Genomic DNA, 16359 nt, shown 5'->3' with positions numbered 1-16359 from the left:
TTAATTTTTTAGCACTTTGTGGCATAATTAAACAAGTGATAAAAAAAAGTGATGATAAAGAGGCATCACTCTTCCCATCCCATGTATTCCCACTTTTCCCTTTGATAAAGTCACTTTAAAATAGACTGTGTTTTCAAAGCATATACATGTTCTTCACGAAATGAAATTAATCCTTAAATTTTAAAATAAGTCACTTTGTTGTAGTCCCACATTTTTTTTTTTTAATTCTCTCTGCATTATCAAGCCAAAAATATGGTGGAAGAAACAAATTAAACAAAGTGTAAGATGACAAATAGCAACAAGACAGCAGTAGCAATGTCTTTGTTTTCTTCTGCAATACATGATGATTTATAGTCACATCAGGATTTTCAATGCAGAAGAGAAGTAGGACATCTTGGAATTAACAAGGTCCACCACGCCTGCAGGTAAGTGCACCGGAGAAACGGGTGAGTCTTGAAACATAGGTCCCTGGCTTTGCTTTGATCATATCCAGCCTAGAGTATGGCATCCTTTTGGAGGGGTTCCCGGATGGAACGAAGAAGGCTCCATTCCTCATCAGATCTCCCTCCGATCTCCATGTCCACTTCTTCCACTCCGACTCCATCGCATAGTCCCTCTTGGTCACCTTCATCATATATTACCAAAACATCAGTTCCATAAATGAAGCTTATTATAATATTCGTTGCATGCACGCAATCGCAATCACGTGAACGTGCACAAATGCTTAAATGTTAAATTTGTAAGCTGGAGTACCTGCTTAGCATCATGTTTTGGATCCACTAAATGAGGAGCTGTGTATCGGTTGCCCTGGCTGATGATGGTAGGATGTGCACTACCGCCAATGGCATACATGTTCCAGTGGGTGTAGTCGTTGTTCACAACATGGAAGAAGCCCCATCGGCACCTCGGCATCCTCTGAATCAATCCCCTTCCGAAGTGGTTGAATGCAACCGTGATTTGCATTATTTCATCCGCGGAGTTACTATCACTTGCGCCGAACAACATCACCTGTAACACCCCCTCTTGGTCAGAAAAATGGACTAATAATATAGAGCAATCTATCTAATACGCACCAGTAAAAATGATAAAATGTTAATTAATGAATGGAAGAGTATAACCTCATTGTGTTTGGTGAAATGGTTGTTGGAGATGGTGATGGCGGTGGATCCTTCTATGGCATCGATCAGTCCATCCTTACAATTGGACATGGAATTATGGTCAATCCAAACGTGGGATGAACCATAAATGGAGATTCCATCACCATCACTTCTGCTTCTATAGCCAAAGTGATCGACAGAATCCCTAATAAGTCCTCCTGAGCCTGAAACAATGTCGTGAATGTGGAGGCCATGGATGATCACATTCTTGACGAACTGAATTGTAATGCCGGCACCATAGGCGATATGGACATTGACTCCCCTTCCATCAATGGTTTTGTCACTTGTCATGATCAGCTCCTGATTCAGCCTAATTATCATACTGCGAGCAAACACAATCCACAGCGGCCTTGGCTGGATCACGGCATGGCGTAATGTTCCCTTCTTAGGGTTCACCATGTCATTATCGGAGGGATCGGTCACGAAGTAGTATTTGCCATACTTTCCTCCTACTGTGTTCCGCCCAAAACCGAGGACACAGTCAGCTAGCCTTTTGCGTTGTGAAGCCCAATTTGGACGGCACCTCCAGCATCGATCAATAGGATTTGTAGCCTTGCATGGGCCCTTGTTAACTCTCAGGCTCCTCCTTGTTCCATTGCTCCCCGTTAGCTCACTACATGAAAGAAGAAATAAAGAATTAAAAGAGCATATGAATAGGCATTTTGATCAACCAGAATGGAAAAAAAGCACGTATGACAGAAAATCATGGGAAACTGTTTGATGGATCCTCATGATTGAACCTACTCCTCAACATGCAGATTGAAATGGTCGTTGACTTCCTGCGGTGTCGGATGGAATGCTTCGAGGGCAGCTTTCTTGGCTTCCTCTTCTCGCTCCTTCCAATAATCATCATATTCTGCAATGTTGGCTCGTATTGTTGGCGCTATAACAGCGAAGAACACGAAAAAAAGGAGAAGCAAGGAACTGGATTTAACTGCTGCCATTTTCTTTTCTCTTCCTTTTCCTTTTTAATTTTCCTCCTTGTCCTGCCTTGTGATTAAACGTTGGTGATGGCGAGGCTAGACCTGGCCAAAACCAACACTAAGGAATCAGAGAGAACTGGGTGGCTTGGTTGTGGGGGAGCATGCAATTATTATAGAGACAAGAGTTTGTTTAAATGGGTCAACAAAATTAACCGAAACAAGGCAGAAGTTATCAAGTTTTGAGGAAAAATAAAGCTGGAAGATTGGGTACCAATTACTCGTAACGGTAGGAAGTTAAAACGGCTTTTTGAATTCTATGTTTATCTACAAAGGCTGTGTGTTCTAAAACAAGTTAAACGAACAAGAAGCGGCCGTTACAAAAGTGATTGGTATATGTTCGTGTTTTTGTAAACTTAGATCGTGTCACTCGTTTTAAAGATAATGGACAAATTGATGGGAAATGTGGAGAGGAGGTTTTGTGCATTCCGAGGACAAAAAAACATTAAAGAAGATAATTTTTTTCATATCTGATTTTCATATGTAAATGATGAAAAAGAAATATAATAAAAATTAGTTTGAAAATTATGTATTTTAAAATTATTTAATATTTTTAAAAATGAGTCAAATAAATTTAAAATAATATATAAAAATAATTTATCAAATATGTTCGCATCTTATTAGAACCTGACCATGATTTTGAAGTAGAATCCAACAGGAAGATATTCAAATTATAAATTTTAAATACTTAAATTTTCTCAAAATTTAATGAATACTTGGGTAGGGTACCAAATCTTAACTTGAGTTTTTATTTGAACCCAATTAGTAAAATATATCAAAATGTTAAGAATATCTGAAACCATCAAGATGTTGTCTTAATTAATTTTGCCATAAGTTCCAATTATGGACATGTGCGGTTGGTCGAATAAGCAGTGATCTTCATAGAGATTTGAGATGTGGCAGGCAAAGCCAAAAGCTACATATCTCTCTTAAGGACAGCACACAGCTTCCCATCCTGCTCTTTCCAAGACATGTTATTGGTTTCATACTCAGTCTCACGCTACAAGAGAGATGCTACAATTCATAAAAGGAAAAGAGCCTAAGAAGAGTAATCATTATCTACTTCATTAACAAAAATACGTCAGCATCTCTTATTAATCAATGATTTGCGGACAAATTTCCAGCGTTAGTGCGAGGTAATATAATACACTTTAGCATTTTATTTCATCAGTATCTCCACAAGGCATTGCAATGTAAATATAATATCAAGAACCACAAGTACATCTTCCCAGACCCAAAGCGACATTTCCATCTTCCAAGAACGTTTTAGGGAATTGGTTGAGGGCTGACATCCAGACCCCAGGTGCTGATGGAAAAGGAGGTTTCGGATAAGAAGCTGTGGTTTGAGGTTCTTGGAAGCATAACCATCTCCATCAACTGCATTGCCCTGCCCTGCCCTGGGCGATCTGTATCTCCTTTGAAGTGGGAGGAGGAGGATACATTCTATAATTAACTCGTATACTTGATAACAACTGTGTTGCTGTAATATGTTTATGAGGCTTCCCAAATCTTGTAATCTTTACCCTCAAGAGCCAAAGTCCATCTCTGCTGCCCTTTTGGGGGCTCATAATAACCTGGTCCGATCTTCATCGCTACTTTTTCATCTATGATGGCTGCATACACATCCCTTTCTGCCATTGTGATTTGAATCTGAATTGGGCATACAAGAAACAAAGACCAAGAAGCTGGTCAGTATGTTTACAAACTTTTTTCTTTGGCTGCTGCGAGATGAACAGACAAGTCATTTCTATGGGGGGTGGGGAACAGACAAGTCATTTTTATAGAATTCTCTTTTCAAAGAATCAGACCCTCGCTTCCACAGAAGAGGACGATAGATAAATAAATAAATTTGTCTTCATATAGAAGTGATGCAGCAAGTTCCTATATAATAATAAACATTTAAACATACAGAAGACATAAGGGATTAGGCTTCCAGGTCAAACAGACCAATTACTGGCACTAGACCATCATTGATATCAGTACTCTAGCAGCCAGAAAAGATTTATCAGACAATAAAAAAGTACTCTACAATATAAATGTTAGTCAAGAATCAATTTAATAACACCCCCTCAGCAATTCACCACTGCAGTTGCTGATATACTAATTAAGTCATGAAAGAAACATTTATCAAGTAGTTAAGAATCTCTGATTAACTTATACAGGGCTAGTTGATTTATTGGATAGAAACCACCATCAAATTATTGGACACCATCACCAAATCAACTTTTTGTAGCGAGCACGAATTTATTTTAGATCACAAGACATGATTCCCAGTGTGTGTGTGAATATAATTGATTAATTTATTTGTAGTTCATCACCAGTAGGAAAAATGAGAAGAGAAAACAAAACAAAAGAAATAGAGGACAAGATAATGTGGGTAGATAACAGAGTCTTGAACAAAGAGAATGTGGGACGAGATAATTTCACAAATCTAGACACAAATGAGGGGAAAAAAAAGATAATAACTTAATTCATGGAACAGGCTTTATTATTTGGTCCTCAAGAAATTTAAGGACCTTAATGAGACTATAAAAGAAGGATCAATTTCATAAAGGTGGAGTGGAAACAAAGTAAACAGAAAATGAACTAATGGTTGCTTTGGTAAATAATATGGGTTTTGCTACCAGTCATGGATAAGTCCAAACACTTGTGTGAGAACATAGGAGAAGGAAGCAATTTCTCAAATTGAACAAGAAGAAGATGGACTCCAAAATTAGGTACCAACTTAATTACTAATGTAGAAATGGATTTTATTATTGTATCCTTGAAAAGCCTAACCCATTTTGTAGGAACATAGGAGAGAGAAGCAATGTCATGGTGGACACCAAGAAAGAGGGCACCAACATGGCAACCTAGATTAATATATGGCATGGATAATGCCAATGCAGACATGGCAATCTGTCGTCTTCTGTTTAAAGCATGATTTTCTAATTAGGCATGGCCACTGCATGAATTGCATCAAAATTGCTACAAATCAAAAGAAATTTCAGCAAAAGATGTTAATATTTCAATACTTACTGTACTCCGACAATGGATCTCATTCCGATTTCTGAGAGAGATGAGTGATGCAATTTCAGATCGGTAGTGAGAGAAGAGATGATCAAAGAAAACTGCTGGCGTCCCAGGATGAGTCAGGATGTATGCATATCCTTGCATTTCCTTTCCACCAGGAAATCTCCAGTGACCCTTCATCAAGAAAAAGTGGAGAAAAAGCAAGTTAGATGACACTCTATGGAGTAGAAATTTTATTGGATTAAATTTTTAAGGCCTCGCCACATGAAACTATATTGCAACAAAAGAGGAGATTTCTTGGGTGAGCATTGAGGTACAATCTAACCCAGAAAGGGACAGACAGTTAAGTTAAAATTAACACTACAAGGGCTAAAGAATGCATAATTTCAAATAATTAAACATTCTTTTGGCAGCTAAATAGATTAAACTTGATCTTCCCCAAAATTAAGGCAGCCAAGATCAATCAATGAAAGGGCCATGTTCCTGGTAGAGAAAGGAGGACAGAGAATACTTTCCCTCTTCAGAAGTATTACAGATGCGATATCTGGATAAATGGGATAATTAAACGAAAAGCGTCCGCACCTGAGTAGAACCAGTGTCATGATTCTCAATAAAGGTAACTGCTCGAGAAGGCCACCAGCCAACAACCCCTGGAGGCTTTCTCTTCTGATCAGATAAGCGCCAATATTCACATCTTCCCAGTGCCTAAATGAAATGACTAGATTCTGTAAGTATAATATCCTGCACTTCCATCTTACAATAAGAAAGAGGAAAAGGACTAGTAGTTCAATGACTAATGAAATCATTGTAAGAGCAATTAATCAAGTCATGTTTTTATTGAACTGGTAATGTTTAAGGGAATCAACTGGAGAATCCAGAAATCAAATATACCACGAAGATTAAACTATCTGATTCAATATCATGCTAAAGAAATAATTTGCAGCTTGTTCCACTTTCACTGGAAACTACTACAAATAATGGCAGCATGGCAAAAGCCAGAGCATAAATGCTACCACTATGAGTTTCTTCCAATCCAAAGAGATCTGTCATTCAGTTCAGTCATAGGGATTGAATCATTCCATTGGTTTTCCACATAGCATTTGGATAAGAAGTTGATCTTTTAATGTGGAGAGATCACCAGTCATGAAAGAAATTAGAAATGGGCATAATTAAATTTTAACATATTTTGGGTAAAAAACTTATTTTCAGATGAAATCAGATAATAAATTACTGATGCTGCTTAGAAAACAATGAACTGATTGAATTTCTCTATTACATCCAAACAACCCATAGGAGAATAATGTGAATGAATACATACAGAATGGAGAATTCCTTTTGTTGTGACATCAAATGCACCTGCAGCCCCATTAGTAGCATTAATCCAGTCAATGATTCTCTGCCTATGCGCATCTTGATTATGATCCATTTCCCCATATGTATAACTGAGAGAATCCCAATACTCGCCTACAGCAAAGTAAGGTTCACTCGCATCCATATAGTCCTTGACATAACCACCCCAAAATCCCCGAACAAAATCAAGCCTCCATCCATCATACCCAATTTCTTTCCTGCAAGTCACAGAATATTAAACAAAAAAAAACTAAATTTTTTTATATTGAATCATCCATGAAAACAGAATGGAAGCATGGATCATAGAAATAATGCACATCAATAGGATCCGACATCAAGCAACTGAAAACATGGATGTACTAACATTGAAACATGACAAGGTAAGATATACATATAAAAAATATAATCAGACATCTTCAACTCATAAAAATTTGCAGCAACATTCAGCTAATTGTTGTCTTGTCAAATAAAGGGATTCTGATTCCTTTAATGGAAGACTAAAGAAGATCTTTATGCTTCCTAGAAAAAACAAAATAAAAAATCTATAAGAAGGAATACAGAGATTGAGTATTGAAGAACACAGGCAACACAGCTTACTTCAGAAATATGTACAAATACAGAAAAGGTTTCCTACCTAGCAGGTGAAGAACGATCAACAAAATCATTATCTATTTCTGATGAATTCAAATGAGGACAGAATAAGACTTCTCAAATCCCCATTTTCCAATCATGGCAACGTACATCAGCCAAGTTCTTTGAAAAACAGGAGTATGTAGAAATCATAGATGATGCAGCTAGGGGGTTGGCCCAGCAGGATGCTTAATGCAAATCCCTATTAGCACAAGAGCTCCATTAAGTAGCAAACTGAAGCTCAAAGGTACTCAACACTCAAGCACATATAATACATCAGTTGAACAATAAATTTGAAATACAACACAAATCCATTTCACAAAGTATGTTTCTCAGTGAAGAAATATTCAAATAGAAAATCTTTGGACAAAATAAGTAACCATGAATCTTCTCACAACATCACCGAATTTTTTTCTTCAAAGCATGAGCTTGTGAATAACAAATTTAGGAAAATGGCTTGGAGATACCTCTAAGAGATGCCCTCATTCATTAGAAAACTCAATTCTCATTAAATATATGCAATAAACTCAAAAGGTTATTTGAGTAAGAAGTTCTTCAATTACCATGCTGATGATTGCAGCAAAGTATAGTCAATTATTGAGATTCAGAGAAGTACACTAGGACATCATTCTGAAGTACAGCCTCAAGATTTGCATACAAGAAAGTGACTAGGAAAACTAAACTTTAAAGGCTGATTCCATCTATGATTTGAGACTCAATCTCCTACATGCTGTTGATTTCAGAAAAACTGTAAGCAATCTCCAGTAACATGTTGGTTGATGCCAAGAAATGGTCTAGTTGTATAACATTTGAAATTAAATTTGTAAGCATATCCAGGCAATACAAGGCTTAGTTGTGGATGTAAGCAACAACGCTTGTGTGTGATATATATATATATATATATAGAGAGAGAGAGAGAGAGGAGGGCAGGATCTAACGTTTTGATCTGCATGGGAACAGTTCAAGTATGCATTCTCAAAGCCCTCAGCATTAGAAAATGTGACAGCAGAACTAGATTAAAAGATCAACTATTCTTCATATAGCAGCTTAATTTTTCATCTCTGTTTTCCTCTTATATGAATTAGAATTTGTATCTAATGATAAAATGGGAAACAACATCAAGGAAACCCACAGAAAATGGAAGAAAAAGCTCGACTATTAACCTCAACCAGCATAACCATCCTTTGATGTCCTCCCTCACGAAATCTTGTGAATGATCAATGTTTGGAGCAGCATGAAAATTATCCCCACTGCTCTTGTTGCCCCTGCCCTGTATGAAAGAACAAAATAGCTTAAGCAATTCTGAATCTACACCCACATGTAAGAAAATGCAGTTCCAAAATATGGACATAGGATATATTCCTGATAATTGCAGTTGCTTTTTTCAAGAGAATCAAAAGAAAGAGATGTCTGATACGGCATGCACACAATTAAAGCCAGATGGTCAATTCAGGCACCTAATACTTAACAAGCCAGTCAGACAGCTAGTAGTCATTCTACTCAACTACCAAAGCAGCTGTTTCTGCTAATGCATATACTCATTAAGCTCCAAAACATATAAATTGCATGCAAATGTTCCAAGACACATGATATGAATTTAAATCATTGCATATGCATTAAACTGGATGTTCAAGCCAAGTGGCCAACCAAGTAGTCTTAGTCATTCAAAGAAATTGCTGCAGCTGCAACTACTACTCCTGCTACCAGAAGATCCAATTCAAAAGTTGATATAGTTTCAGCAAAGTCAAGAGATTTTTGACCAAGGTTAATCACAGTGAAAGAGCAGGACAAAGATGAAGAAATAATATTTAAAGAAACAACATAATAAAAGCAGAATCAGCAAAATGGAGGAGTTTAAATTTAACAGTACCTCATACAACAATTTCTTAATTCTTATTGCCGCAACAAAGTAAAAGCTCTCAAGATTTCTGTTCCTATACCCACATGGAACCAAGAAAAGCAACATAGAACTTATGTTGATCCCACTGAACATCAAGAACAATGGTCCCTTTCCACTCTTTTGATTAACATAATCACACCAGAATACATGAAATCCACTTCTATGTAAACAATGTTAGTCTAATATATATTGTGATCTCATATCTTACTCAAGCTTTTAGGAAAGTTGGTAACCTAATATGGTATCAAATTTATGGTTGACTAGAGGTTTCAAGTTCAAGTCTCTCCTACAACTACTGTCACCAATCTATATACATGTAATTCTTAACTGATAATTTGTCATCTATCCACATGCAGGTATGGTTTTCTGTTAATTTGTCTCTCAATGTCCATGTATAGGGTGACTTAAGCTTGTATGGAGCCACTTATCTGCAATCCTGAACTGATAGTTCGACATCTATCCACAAGCAGGTACGGTTTACTACTAGGTTGTCTCTCCATATGCAGGTATGGGGCAACTTAAGCTTGTATGGAGCAGCATGTGAGGCAGGGTGTTAGCAGGCTAGACATTGTGGCATCATATCCTAATAACTTAAGCTTTTAGTCCAGTTGGTTGCTCAACATGGAATCAAAGCTCTGATTAATTAAAGGTCTCGATTTTATAATCTATAAATGCTAATTTGTCGCTCAAAGTGCAGGTATGGAGCTGCATGTGGAGAAGGGTTTTAGTTTGGTGCACATTGTGGGCTCATATGCTAAGAATTTAAACTTTTAGTAAACTAAGTAGCTTAACAAACAATATTGAAAATCATAGATATATTATATAAAGTATCCAAAGACTATGTTTATAAGAACTGAACTACTAGAGTGCCTAACTATTTTGACAGCATGATTCATGAGCATTAGAAGGTTCATTTCTCTCTATATGTAGTTCATATGTCAATTAATTTAGTATTCTATATCTGCAAACAGATATATGTACTGATTTATGTGTGCATAGGCCAAAATACCATACTACAACTGCCTGTAAAATTAAAAGGCAGTCTTTGATTGATTCATTTGCATTGGTTTGAAGAAGGCGAAATCCAGGAATGAATTATAAAAAGATGTCTGAATGAGTATTCTAGTCAGAAATGCATGATATTTGGTATATGCATTGTAAAATTGGAACTGATTGAATGATATGTCATCTTATAAAAATACATTCAGTGGAGGTGAAGTTTGTGTTTGAAGTCATTTATATGAAAACTCAGGAACAACACACTGGGGCCTCATTTATTTGACAAAAGTCTCTGAAAACTGTAGTGGTAGAGGCAGCCATGGGGGTAGAAGCATCATTTTTGTTAATTATATTGGATGCATCGGTGGTGGTGGTGGAAATTATGGAGATGGTGAGCAGTTGCAGTGGTCATTGCCAACAATAAAAGATGGAGCCCACAAATACATAGCAAGTTAAATCAAAATTAGAAATATCCTTAATTCTTACCACTTAGCAACTTCCCAAAGGTAATCAACATCCATGATTGAACTATGGGATTTTAATGATTAATATGGGGGAAGCACTTATACCTGGAAATGAGGATCATCTGCAACAATTGCACGGTCATCCCAATTCAAACGACCACCAAAAATATTCCAAATACCATTTTGATTCTGATAGTGAGCACATCGATGATTCAAAACAACATCTCCGAGGACTTTCACACCGACTTCATGGAAACTCTTCACAAGAGCCTTTAGTTCATCACTATTTCCATATCTAATATACAAATACCACCAATAAGAAAACAACATTCATGGGATCCAACTCATAAAGGTCCTACCTATTTACATTTAATATTAAAAAAGAAAGCAAAATAGGAAAAAATTTCAAAGAACTCATCTCCTCATTAAAGAAGATTTATAGCTATATATATATACATATACATATTTTCAAAAAACTGGACAGACAATGAGAATTTTAGGTTCCAAGGATATTTAATCTCTTAATAGTTCTATAGCAAAAATTTAAGGTTTCAAGGACAATGTTTGTGCTCCCAATTTAAGAGTACATGGCTGTATATGAGAATCAATCTTGTTTTTTTTCCTCTCTTTCTCTCCCTTTTTTCTTTTTTCTTTTATCCTTTTTCCAACCCACATTAAAAAAAAGCTTTATCACCAAAATCCAACTTAGCATTTCCAGTATGTTAGAACACTCACTTCTAGCCACAAGCAGACTTTATAAAAGACAGAAACCTAATTGATAAAGCTTTCATTCCTGATGAATTATTGAAGATGGTTTTGCGGGTTAGTAACGCAGCTTCATATAAAGCTCCAGAAATTGAGCAATTGTAGCAATTTGATTGCAGTCAATTAACAAGATGCATGCAGAGCACATGCATGGTTGAGGTACTTAAGCAAATACTGAAATCTAGAATATGAATAAGATTTTAATCATCTTTGCAGGCATTAGCTCCTTTCAAGTAAGAACTATCAAATGAAAACGGTAATTAAGCTTATTTAACAAGAAACATGTAGCATGCATTTAGGGCTTGGGAAATTAATAAAATTTCCATGAGATATATTAAGAAATTAATCATCCTTTCAAGCATCAGTTCCTTCCATGTAGACCAAGGTAAAAATTGTTGAATAAAAACCATGACAGATACATTACTTGTGATTACATGATTGTTACTTGTACCTGGAATTTAAGTTATATAAATCCGTTGGCATGTAACCTTCAGGTGACACAGATGCTGTAGGTGGAGGCAACCAAACCACAGTGAAACCAAGAGAAGATAATTCTGCAACTTTTTTACTGAGCTCCAAGTACCATCTTCCAGATTTATTAGATTCCCAGTTGAATCCTTGGCACAGTATCTCAAACCCGGAGCCTGTTCCTGAGGTGAGTTTTTCAGGTGGTTTTAATGTTTCCAAAACAGCTTCCTCAGAAAAGGTTGGAATGGAGCTTCTGAAGATACTATAGGCTTCTGCAGCTAACTTTTCTATCTCTTGGAGAATGCTTTCTTGTGCTTGTTTGGTTTTTGTTTTCTGACGCTTTTCAGAGGAAATATCACTCACTAAATTCCTTATATCATTAATAATTCCATCAGTATATGCAGCATCAGAAACTATTTCATTCTCTCCAGCAGTTTTCCCTGATATCTCCGTAGGAACTGATACCACTCTCTCAGATTTTCCCCAACCTTCTGATTGACCCTGCCTAGATTGAGCAGGCAAACTACTTGAACCTGAAAGGGGGATGTAGAAGTCATTTCCCATACATCTCAACCAAGTGTTTTCATTTAACTTGAGCACAAAAAGGAAACCCTCAAGTTCTTCATCTAAAGTAAATAATCCCCAACTTCCATGCCCATCCTCTTTTGACTGCAAAACAAGATATCTGTGTAAATAACAAATAAGAACAACAACACAACCATTCTTAACCAGCATGTCACAAAACAAACAATTTAAACAAGGTAAAAATCCCAATCCTAATTCAAAAGAAAAAGATGGACAGAAGAGAGATGCAAGAGAAAGGGAGCTTATGTAAATTGAAAGCATAGTGAAGCCACCAATAAGACCCTATATGTATCTGTATAGGTTTGTACATGCACCTGTATTTGTGTCTTGTCAGTCAAAATTATCTTTAAAATATGATTATCCCATTTTTACAACTGATTGACCATCAAACAAAGACAAATATGGGTGTCAGCCAAAAGTCCAAGGTAGATCTCTCAGGAAAGCCTATGTCTTAATAGCCCAGAAGGCAAAAGTGCACCAAATTATTATGTATTAATAATTTGGAAAGTGGAAGTGCACCAAACTAAATATACGTCTGTGGACCTTATTGATCCATCAATTCGAGATTACTTTTTATCGTGTAGCAAGCAGAAAACCTGTGCTATCAAACTTGAATTAATTATTTATATTTGTAGCACACAAAAAAGTGCCCACAGGTATAAACAAGCATGAAGGCAATATCAAATCCACAATATATTCAATTACCTGAGCAATTTCTTGGTTTCCTGGAATAGAAAAGAATATGCACATACATATAAATCAAGCATATCATTAACATGTGAGGCACCACCAGAGTTCCAGTAACCTGTACTACTGAGAAGTGCATTATACCTGTAATAGAGTCCGCAAAGCTTTCTTCTTAAATAGTTTTGTTTCTGGTGGGTGAGGAGCAGCTGGAATTTCCCATGTCTTATTATCATCTCGACAAACTCCCCAATGAACAATAACATCTCCAATTAGATCGGTTTCTAAGTACAGAAGATTCCTAGCTGTCTCCGGACATTTCTTTACAGATACATTCACTGAGTTATCCACAGGTACTTCTTTTACAATAGAATGCTCCTCATAGAACCCAGTAATAAGGTCTCCAGATACACTGCTGCTATCTTGACCTTTAGGGTGAGATCCTTCTGCTTTGAGAAGCATGTTAGACAGCTGTCCCAAAGGCCCTACAGTGCAACAAACCGATAGCATTTCTTTGATAATTTTTCATCAGGAGAAATTACAAGGATAACTTTTTGATGAAATAAAAAAATTCAAAAAATTATAAAGAAATGATTTCATCAACTTAGAAAAAATATTAAAATGCTGCTAACTTCTATCCATCCATATTCTACATTTAGCATGAAATTTGGATGGTCATTCACCACCTAAGGTCAGCCTCTGAAAGAATAATCATAGAACATCCGTGTAATCCACCACCCATACCCAATGCTATGGGTGTCCTTAACCAATCACCAAGGGAAGTTTTAGATGGAAGATGAACGGTCCAAATGCCCTTGAGGCCTAGCTCAAGTGGTAAAGGGATGGGGAGGGTTTGTGGTAGGTTCCAGGTTTAGGAATTCACTGCTGACAACTTAGCCCAGTGGAAGTCACCTGATTTAAATTTTCAAATTGATTTATAAATGGATCACAAATACATAGCAGTATTTGGGAACAGATTTTAGCATGAGCTAATAATCGATCATATGTCAGGTTGCACAAGACTGGACAGGAAAAGAAATCCTGCAGCTATAACAAGTGATTTCTGTTCTTAGCAGTCAACAGTATTGAATCAAAGGGAAAGGTGCAAACACAGCAACAATGACTTCAGAGCTAAGCAATGCAATAACCAAAAACAATTCAAGCTACCTGTATAATCAACATTTATGTAACTAGTCCTTTCAGAAAATGGCTCTTATTTGGATAATACTTAAGAGAACCATAGTACTACCCCAGCCTGAATATAAAATGGTGGACAACCAACCCCAGAAAAATAAAAAGGAATCCAGGAAAGAGAGCAGATAACAGTAAACAAAGACTCGGGCACCTAAGCTTAAGCTGTTAGGAAATGGCCCACAAGCATCCATCAGACTAACATGGATCCTAAAGGTGGTAGGATTTAAAGGGGGGGAAAAAAAGCAAGAAGAGAAAAGAGTAATAGGGATTGAGTAAAAGCATCACATGGTGATTTAGACAACCTGGCCATATTCCAAAGCCCTCCTTTGCTCCTACGGTATTGGTACCCTCACAAAGGTAATCCATAAGAAGAAGTTCAAAATCCCTCCCTCGATGCTGATACCAAGCTCCATTATCTTCATCCTGTGGGAAGAAAATCATGCAAGAAGGAGACAACAGTCAACAGGAAAAGCTCCTTAAATACTGAAGAATAAGTATATCATATATATAATACAAAAATTAGAAGTCTAAACAGCAAGCTGTTGAAAAACAGAACCTTCAAAACAAAACGTATAGCAGCAATTTCACTGTTAGGACTAAAATCAATGGTCACTTCATGAAGTGTATCTCTTTCTGAAGCAGAGGACAATTTCTTCAATGGTGTCTCTATGGCATAGTCCTGAAAAAGCATGCATAGAAATTTTAAGATTTGTAGTGGCAATATAAAAACCAAACTGATGAGTACTCAATTGAAGTAACCAATACATACTTTAATAGCAACGGAACCAGGAGGTCTCATTTCTAGAGGAGGCTGATCCCATTCACTGAAAAAATTTAGAAAATAGATTTTAACTAATCATGAGATGATGGCAGATGATCACAAAGACATAACTCATCCATGAAATAAATGAAACGACTTGCTCTAAGGTCACCAAAAGGCAAGCTCAAATAGTGTCGGTGCAAAAAACACCTCTGATGACCTGTTTCTCTGAGGAAACTTATCAGTGCATGGAAGCAATGGATTCAAAATATTTATCAAAGAACTCTCAACAATAAAGCAAAGAAAACCTGCCAACATCATCGATATAAGAAACACCCCAATGCAGAACCCAGCTGCCAGGAATGTTACATCCCACAGTAAGCTGCCAATTCTCTCCATTCTTCCCGGGATCCAATCTGATTGAAATCTTTCCCTCCACCTACATTTCCAAATGGTAACGTTATGGTCAGATTCAAAGAAAGCCTCCTTGATAACTGAGAAAACAGAGCTAAATGGAAAATATATGTTAGTTTTGTGTCTTATGTTGTCTCAATAAATAAAACAATGAACTCGACTAGGTCAGAACGTTGAAATCGTACTCTATTCATTAGAGGTTCTACCTTCGTTTTCTGTTATCTTAAAGCATGAAAATAACCTAATGCCCTGTTTGGTTACCGAGAAACCAGAGGAACCAAAGAGAAAAATTAAATCTTACATTTTCCGCACTTCAAGAGAAAAGGATAATCAATTCAACTAGGAATTAATACAACCGTCGAGCTGTTTCAAATAAAGTTTTCCCAATACTTTCAAAGCACCCAAACAAACTCCAACAAGAAAAAGGAAAATACAAAAACAATGGAGAAAAATTGCCAAAAGTGCAAACCACTTCAGTTCGCTTCAATATAAATGTCTCCTTGAAGAAGACGTCTGTAGTCTCGAAAAGCGCTGTATCGATCGAAGCAGCTCTGAGAGGACGAACTCCATGAAGAGATTTGAAGTTGCAAAAGCTCCCGCCATTGCGGAGCGGCTTCCGAGAGTAATTCAAAGAGGACGGCTTCGTTGCCAGCGACTTGAGACGAAATCTAGGGTTTTCTCGGCGACAGCGCTGAAAGAGAGGCTCTATGCAGACAGTCGACATCGTTGATCGGAGCAAAGGAAGACGATCATGGAGATGGGGTGTCGGTTTGCAGATATATACAAGAGTTGGCAGATATTTTTTAATTTTCCGCTAAAAAAAAATAAAAAATGTTCACTCTTTTTAAAATGGTTAAAAACCTCCCCTCAAATTCTTAAAATAACAATGATGTCCTCTTAAAAGCCCACAGAGGTTGAATCGAAAATGAACTTTCATGTATTTTTGCTTACGTGTCTCCCCACATTTTCATTCTATTACCAGTCATAACCGCCCACT

General features: G+C 36.8%; 2 protein-coding genes across 4 annotated transcripts; both read right to left on the bottom strand.

Moving 5' to 3' along the window:
- Positions 1–253: 253 nt before the first annotated feature.
- Positions 254–2255, bottom strand: LOC117912783 (pectate lyase-like). Its single transcript, XM_034827495.1, has 4 exons — positions 1902–2255; positions 1119–1770; positions 754–1008; positions 254–625 (listed from the first exon to the last, which is right to left on the bottom strand). The coding sequence occupies exons 1-4, from the start codon at positions 2099–2101 to the stop codon at positions 401–403; spliced, it is 1332 nt and encodes a 443-aa protein (XP_034683386.1). The 5' UTR covers positions 2102–2255; the 3' UTR covers positions 254–400.
- Positions 2256–3204: 949 nt separating this feature from the next.
- LOC117911825 (alpha-amylase 3, chloroplastic) lies at positions 3205–16160 on the bottom strand. 3 transcript variants are annotated; one of them, XM_034826249.1, is made up of 13 exons: positions 15832–16160; positions 15257–15387; positions 14958–15012; positions 14745–14867; positions 14491–14611; positions 13142–13479; positions 11709–12394; positions 10598–10787; positions 8293–8399; positions 6468–6717; positions 5732–5854; positions 5156–5323; positions 3205–3787 (listed from the first exon to the last, which is right to left on the bottom strand). In XM_034826249.1, the coding sequence occupies exons 1-13, from the start codon at positions 16084–16086 to the stop codon at positions 3629–3631; spliced, it is 2706 nt and encodes a 901-aa protein (XP_034682140.1). In that variant the 5' UTR covers positions 16087–16160; the 3' UTR covers positions 3205–3628. The 3 variants fall into 3 exon arrangements, with proteins under 3 accessions (XP_034682140.1, XP_034682148.1, XP_034682154.1); XM_034826257.1 differs by having other exon boundaries at positions 13142–13440; XM_034826263.1 differs by lacking the exon at positions 15832–16160 and having other exon boundaries at positions 15261–15297.
- Between the last annotated feature and the right edge of the window lie 199 nt (positions 16161–16359).

This window comes from Vitis riparia, chromosome 1 (genome assembly GCF_004353265.1).
Source record: "Vitis riparia cultivar Riparia Gloire de Montpellier isolate 1030 chromosome 1, EGFV_Vit.rip_1.0, whole genome shotgun sequence".
Classification (NCBI taxonomy): domain Eukaryota; kingdom Viridiplantae; phylum Streptophyta; class Magnoliopsida; order Vitales; family Vitaceae; genus Vitis; species Vitis riparia.
The sequence above is the reverse complement of the archived record's forward strand: the minus strand, read 5'-3'. Positions and strand labels throughout refer to the sequence as shown.

Excerpts from the sequence above, each read along its gene's own strand:
- LOC117912783 (XM_034827495.1), bottom strand. The coding sequence starts at position 2,101 with ATGGCAGCAGTTAAATCCAGTTCCTTGCTTCTCCTTTTTTTCGTGTTC. Across the intron at positions 1,771-1,901 it reads TTCAATCTGCATGTTGAGGA|TGAGCTAACGGGGAGCAATG; the intron begins GTAGGTTCAATC and ends TCTTTCATGTAG. Across the intron at positions 626-753 it reads CAAAACATGATGCTAAGCAG|GTGACCAAGAGGGACTATGC; the intron begins GTACTCCAGCTT and ends TATATGATGAAG.
- LOC117911825 (XM_034826249.1), bottom strand. The coding sequence starts at position 16,086 with ATGTCGACTGTCTGCATAGAGCCTCTCTTTCAGCGCTGTCGCCGAGAA. Across the intron at positions 14,612-14,744 it reads CTATACGTTTTGTTTTGAAG|GATGAAGATAATGGAGCTTG; the intron begins GTTCTGTTTTTC and ends TTCTTCCCACAG. Across the intron at positions 5,324-5,731 it reads ATGACACTGGTTCTACTCAG|GGTCACTGGAGATTTCCTGG; the intron begins GTGCGGACGCTT and ends TTCTTGATGAAG.